This window comes from Acomys minous (assembly GCF_964271855.1).
Source record: "Acomys minous genome assembly, chromosome: 10".
Lineage (NCBI taxonomy): Eukaryota > Metazoa > Chordata > Mammalia > Rodentia > Muridae > Acomys > Acomys minous.
In genome coordinates, this window is record NC_140491.1 from 74244961 (window position 1) to 74251978 (window position 7018).

The following is a 7018-nucleotide window of genomic DNA, read 5'->3' on the forward strand; positions in this document are numbered from 1 at the left end:
CTCACCAGGATGTGGTGTCAGTTGAGTTACTGATCTTAGCCATTCTGATGGGTGTAAGATGGAATCTCAGTGTCATTTTGATTTGCATTTCTCTGATGACTAAGGAGGTCGAGCATTTCTTTAAGTGTTTCTCAGCCATTTAATATTCCTCTGTTGAGAATTCTCTGTTTAGTTCTGAGCCCCATTTCTCTATTGGGTTATTTGATTTTGTGGTGTTTAATTTCTTGTGTTCTTTATATATTTTGGATATTAGACCTTTGTCAGATGAAGGGTTGGTGAAGATCTTTTCCCAGTCTGTAGGCTGTCGCTTTGTTCTCTTGACAGTGTCACCTGCCTTACAGAAGCTTCTCAGCCTCATGAGGTCCCATTTATTTATTGTTGATGTTAAGGCCTGGGCTGTTGGTGTTCTGTTCAGGAAGTTGTCTCCTGTGCCTATGTGTTCCAGACTCTTCCCCATATTTTCCTCTTACTGGGTTAATGTCTGTGGTTTTAGGTTGAGGTCTTTAATTCACTTGGACTTGAGTTTTGGGTGGTGCACACTTTTAATCCCAGCACTCAGGAGGCAGAGGCAGGCAGATCACTGAGTTCAAGGCCAGCCTGGTCTACAAAGTGAGTCCAGGACAGCCACTGGTACACAGAGAAACACTGTCTTGAAAAAACAAAACAAAAACAAACAAACAAAAAACAAAACAAAACAAAACAAAACAAAAACAACCCTCCCAAAACACTATGAATGTAACATTTATATATTTCCTGATTGTTTTGTCATTCTTGTTGCTGTACATTATTTATTGTATATATGTGTAATAATATAAAGGTATATGTAAAAATAAATTAATTTTTTAAAGAACAAAGTAAAGTTAATTAATTATTTGTTTAATTAATTATTTATTTTTAAAACTATCTACAACCGAGGTAACCTACTAAAGAAAGAGTTTATTTGGGGCTTACAGTTGCAGAGATTTAAATTCCATGACCATCATGGTGTGGAGCATGGCAGCAAGCAGGCATGGCAGTGGAGCCACAGCTGAGAGCTTATATACCTGATTTACAATCAAGAGACAAAGAAAGCAACACTGAGAATGCTGTGGGCTTTTGAATACTCAAAGCCTACCCCCAGTGACAGGCCTCCTACAACAAGGCCACACCTCCTAATCCTTCCTGAACAGTTCCACCAAATAAGGACAAAATATTCAATATATGAGCCTACAGAAGTCATTTCCATTCAAACCATCACACAATGAGAACAAAGATGAGTGTGTTCTCATCTTGCAGTAGATATGAAAATATAGGGAGTATTTTTCAGAGACAATGGTGTACAACAAAATGTAAGAAGAATAAATATAGTCACTTTTATTTTTAAAAAAATCTAGACCAGGTAAGTTTGAACAATCTATGTAAAACTGTTAAAAGTATAAGAAAAGTATGAAAATAGTAAAAAAAATTGTTAACTTCAGGAGATAATATGATACAACTGAAGAGAGACCGAATGAACATCACTGCTAGTTTTCTACTACTTTAGTGATTAATGAGTGTTTTGTTTAATATTATGATTTAAATTATATAGGTATATGAATGCAAACGCACACAGATGTACCACACAGCACCAATATCTTTTGAATAATTATTAATATTTAATGTTGATTTATTATTTTAATAATTATCAGTTACTCTCTAACTAGCTTTATACTCAAATAACCACACATAGAGACTAAGATCCGTTTAATTAGCCTAGAGCACAAAGCTGTGCAATAATTACTCCATCTTAAACTACCAAGCTAGTATAGTTTCCTCCCATTCAGATTTCCCACATTATACTTGTATTTTACTCATGTCCTAGGTCTGGTTCATTCCTCTTGGTATTCCCAGACCCTCCCCATGTGTGTCCCTTCTGTCCTTCCTGCTCTTTCTCCTACCCTCTCTGGGCCAGGATGTCCTACCCTATTCTCTGTATTGCTCAGCATTGGGTAGTTGGATTCTATTGGCAATACAAAGGACAAATGGTGCCATGTTTACACAAACTTGAGACAGGAGATACTTAGAATGAACTTCATGATGCAATGTTCAGATTGAAAACAGATAGTGAAATAGATCAATCAGCATTTGAATAAACACAGGACATTATGTCATCACATATTTAAACTATGCATTGCTTATATCACTTATATGTTTATACATTATCTCTGAAATTGTATAAAGACTAATTAAAACATACAATAAGTGTGTAACATATTGCTTGTTTTAAAAATAAGCAGCAGAATGTTAACACGGTCACATACACTACACACACTGATAGTAGCTTAAGTTCTGCTGAGTGATAGCTGAGAAGCATTTAATTAGCCATCAAACTCTCCTGTGCAACTTTTCATGTATATATGTCATACCATCAAGTACTATCAACTGAATTAAGTCACTCTGCTTCAACAGAGGATTATTCTCAGGGACCAAAAGCAAAGTCACTTCACAGGATGTGACGTATTTGTAGTTGAGCTAGGAACTATCTTTCTTCTTTTCCTAATAAAATATATTTGGATTAACCTACTCTGTAGATCTGCTTGAAACTTACTCAAGAGTTTGAAACTTCCTGATGTCTATCTAGCCATCTTTCATCAACCACTCAGAAAAGCAGTCTCCTTCTTAGGACACAACAATTGCATGCAACTAGAGCGCCCCCTGGAGGGTCATGTCAAAGTCCCACCAGTCAGTTAGATGCCACCTTCCACCTTCCCAGGACCTTCAAGCCCTACACAGGGCTTGTCTGCGTCCTTGTTCTCATTTTTTTACAGAGAAAAATTTCATTTAAGTTAGTGACCTAGAAAAACACAATGAACTGAGTACCTGCTTACCATCATACTAATACAAGTAATAAAATTAAAGTGGATAAGATTACAATAAAATGAGAAAGTAATGTGGGCATAGGTTGGTCAGTGGGTACCAAATTATACTTAGGTAGTAAAAAAAATAAGTGTTTTCATATTTTTCACTGTTCAGTGATTATAAATACTATATATTACCCCAAATGCTATAATAAAGAATTTCATACTAAAACATAGTAAATATTTGAGTAAATTACTATGCTTCCTTTGATTTAGATATTATGCATTATTTACATCATACCACATAAATATTTGCCACTTTTGAGTGTCAGCTACAAAACTGAAAAATAAATGTAAGCTGCAGAAAAGATGGCTCAGTGATTAAGAACACTAGAGGACACAGATTTTAATTTTCATCACCCTTATCGTAGCTTAAAATCATCTATAATCCCAGACTCAGATAATCTGACACCCTCTTCTGACCTTTAAGACACAGGTATACACATGATGCACAGAAATACATGTGGAAACAATACTCATACACAAAAATTAAAAATTTTAAAAAATGTTAATAGAGTTACTGCCAAAATTTCAGAGTATATTATAAGATAAAAATAAAATCACAAATCTAAGAGAAGAAATATTTTTGTCATCTTCAGAGAGTAAAAAGAACTTTGCAATGAAAACTACAAACCCATATAATGAAAAAGACTAGGTGATGACTATATAAACAATTACAGTGTTTGCAAGACAAAGAAAAATATGTAGGAAACTTGAAAGAAACCTTCCTAAGATGGTGAATGTCAGCAAGAGAGTTAAATAGAGATAGGAACTACAAGAAGTGAGTAAAGAAAAAAAGAGCCATGTAAGGATTCTCTGATAGAAAAAAAGGATGAATTGGAGCAAAGGAGAAATAGTGATGATAAAATGGAAGACCACACCTGTCACTGTGAACACACTCTCCTACTGAGGACATTTCTCAGTGCTCCTTTCATATCCTGATTCCTCAGACTATAGATAAAAGGATTCAGCATGGGTGTGACCACAGTGTACATCACAGCCACAATGGCATCCTTGTCATTACTGTTATTAGATGAGGGGACAAAATATAGCCCAATAATGGCTCCATAGTACAGACAAACCACAGAGAGGTGAGAGCCACACGTGGACAAGGCTTTGCAGATTCCTTTGATGGAGGGAGTTCTCAGGATGGTGGCTCCAATGCGACCATAAGAGACCAGGATGCATATGAATGGCAGGGTAATGACCACAGTACCTAAAGGAAGGATGACAAGCTCATTGATCGTGGTGTCTGAGCTGGACAGCTTCAGCAAGGCAGAGAGGTCACAGAAGTAGTGGGGGATCGTGTTGTCTCTAAAGTGAGATAGGCGAGCCAAGAGGAGGGTGTGCACAAGGGCATTGGCAGAGGACAAGGCCCAGGACACAACTACTAGCAGGACACAGCGGCTCTGGCTCATGATGGAGGTGTAGTGCAGAGGGTGGCAGATGGCCACATACCTGTCATAGGCCATGGAGGTCAGAAGGAAGCTGTCAAGATCTGCAAAAAATAGGTAAAAATATACCTGGGAAACACACCCAGCGTATGAGATGGACTGACTGTGTGTCAGCATATTCATGAGCATCTTTGGAGCTGTGACTGATGAGAAGGAGATGTCCGTGAAGGCCAAGTGGCTGAGGAAGAAGTACATGGGGGTGTGGAGGTGAGAGTCCATCCTGATGAGCAAGATGATAAGCAGGTTCCCCAGCACCGTGGTCAGGTACATAGCCAGGAACAGGGCATAGTACATGGCTTGGTCCTCTGGCCGGATGGGGAGCCCCAGGAGGATGAACTCAGACACACTGCTATCGTTATCTCTCCTCATGCTCTTCCTCTTCTGTTGTAAATGAAAGAAAAAATGGAAAACAAAGAGGATTGATTTTTGACTATTACATCGTAGAAACATTTTATTAATTACCAGTACTGAAAATAACATTAGTTTGAACCCTTAGTATGTCTGTTTAGTTTTGTTTATATGTTTGTTTTTGGTTTTGGAGACAGTTTTCAGTTTTGGAGACAGGGTTTCTCTGTGTAGCCTTGGCTGTCTTAGACTCACTTTATAGACCAGCTGTCCTCAAAGTCACAGAGATCCACCTGCCTCTACCTCGCTGAGTGCTGGGATTACAGGCATGTGCCATCACACCCGGTAATATGTCTTTTACCTTCAAAATTAAGATTTTTTTGTCACAGTAAGGGCTAGTGATGGTTTGAAATGAACATAATCTGTCTACATTGAAAACAACTGAATGTCTTTTAGAGGGAAACAATGAAATGAAACATCAGAACAATTATCATATCAGACCCAGTTCCAGATCTAAGTGGCTGGATTCCATCAAGATTATTAGATTAAGGAGTTGGTGTGAAAATTGGTACACTTAAAGATAAAAAATTTACATGTTTTTAGTGGGTGCTCTACTCTTTTAAACCTTCTTGAATGCACATGCTTATATTATTCCTTTCCATGGATTTAATCCAAGTAGTGGAACCCAGGGACCTCTTTGGATCTGTGAGACACCAGGACCTGGGGGAATGAGTAGAAGTAGCATATGTTGACAGTCAAAGCCTTTAAGTTCATGAGTCTGTGTCAATGATATAAATTTCCAATAACAGCTTGCAAGCAACTATGAGTCTTTCCTATCATATCACTGTTTGTCAATCACTGTGTTTCCTCTTCTATCTCTCTCCTGGGCTGGATAAAATGACCCCAATTCTGTATTAGCATCTTCAGCTCAGACCTAAGCATCTCATTCAAGTCTGCAGAACTGCTGGAAACACTCGGCTTCCCTACCACTTAGATCAGCTGAGGAAATGCCCTGTTTTTTTCTAGCAAAAGCAAATGTCACCTGCTTCATTCTTAATCTGGGTATTTTAGCCAAAGACAGTTGCTTTTTATGTGTTTCCAGTATGTTTTCTCTGTTGCTAAACTGGTATTACTCTCTTTTTCCTTTAATCATTCCCTATTCATGTGAGCACTCACTATACAATAGGAAAAGGAATGTTGATAAAACCCTAGCAGCCTAGAGAGGGACTGGTGCTTAGACTTCCTGGGAAGACCTCTTTCATGGCCAGTTTGTCTCTGTGAGTGCTGGGCTCTCACTGTTGGCCTCCTCACTCTTGCCAAGATTTAACTACAGTTCATGCATCAATTCTCCCAACTTGATCAAAACCATCTTTAAAATACCTATACATTATCCATCTCACTCTGTAAAAAAAAAAAGAAAGAAAGAAAGAAAGAAAGAATCAGTTAATGTGCTATTGCCTGAAAGTGATTGCAGTTCATTTCTTACTCATGTCTGTGTTAGTAGTAATTACTTTATCACAATGAACATGCTAATTATCTATCTGTACATGGGTAGATTATTTATAATATTATGATATTTTGAGCAATATTACAATAAGCAGTATTATTCTTGTGCCACTTTATGTACACATTGATATATTCAATGTGGTATGATATGTGATATTATATATTAAAATGGGTTTAAAGAAACAGGCACTATAGTTTTTGAGAAAATGTCAAGTCACAAGAGGCAACAGTGATAAAGTAGCTGATATATGTTCTATAAAGAGTCTTTAGTGTGAGAACTTACATAGAAAGGTCATAAAAATGGGGCTCTTTGTAAGTGTTTGGAAAAGACTGTGCTAGGGACTTTGAAAAACAAGAAAACCCCAAGGTTATGGCCAATTGCTGAAATGTAAATATTGGAGAATACATGAGAATCAGGCAGATATAATGTCTAATTTGTTATGATAAAAACTTTCAAGCTGTTCAAGAAGAGTAATTCCCAAGAATATAAAGTAACCAAAAATATAAAATGGCTTATTGGGTGCAGGGTAGAAAGCAAGTTGGAGAAGCCAAGAATGCTAGATGGAATATGAACATCAGGGGCTACTACAGCAAAAATCACAGTGATTTGGGGAGAAGTTGGAAGAAAACACAACAGAAATTGTGTATTGAAGTTAAATGTGAGCAAAGAAGATTATTTTCCTCCTGTCTTTTAAAGAATGCATAAGTTTAAGAAAAATAGTCTATACAGAGTCCTTTGGGGGTTCTTAGTGCACACTAAATTACTCTATAGGCAATTGTTGGTTGTTTAATGGTGTGATCCTTGATATTTGAAATGCATGCTTGGCAGAGACAGAC

General features: G+C 37.3%; 1 protein-coding gene across 1 annotated transcript; it reads right to left on the bottom strand.

The window, feature by feature from the left end:
• Positions 1–3760: 3760 nt before the first annotated feature.
• On the bottom strand, positions 3761–4699 carry LOC311606597 (olfactory receptor 1J21; the record flags this gene model as incomplete). The annotated part of the gene is made up of 1 exon (XM_084797927.1): positions 3761–4699. One exon carries the CDS (start codon positions 4697–4699, stop codon positions 3761–3763), a length of 939 nt encoding a protein of 312 aa, XP_084654053.1.
• Between the last annotated feature and the right edge of the window lie 2319 nt (positions 4700–7018).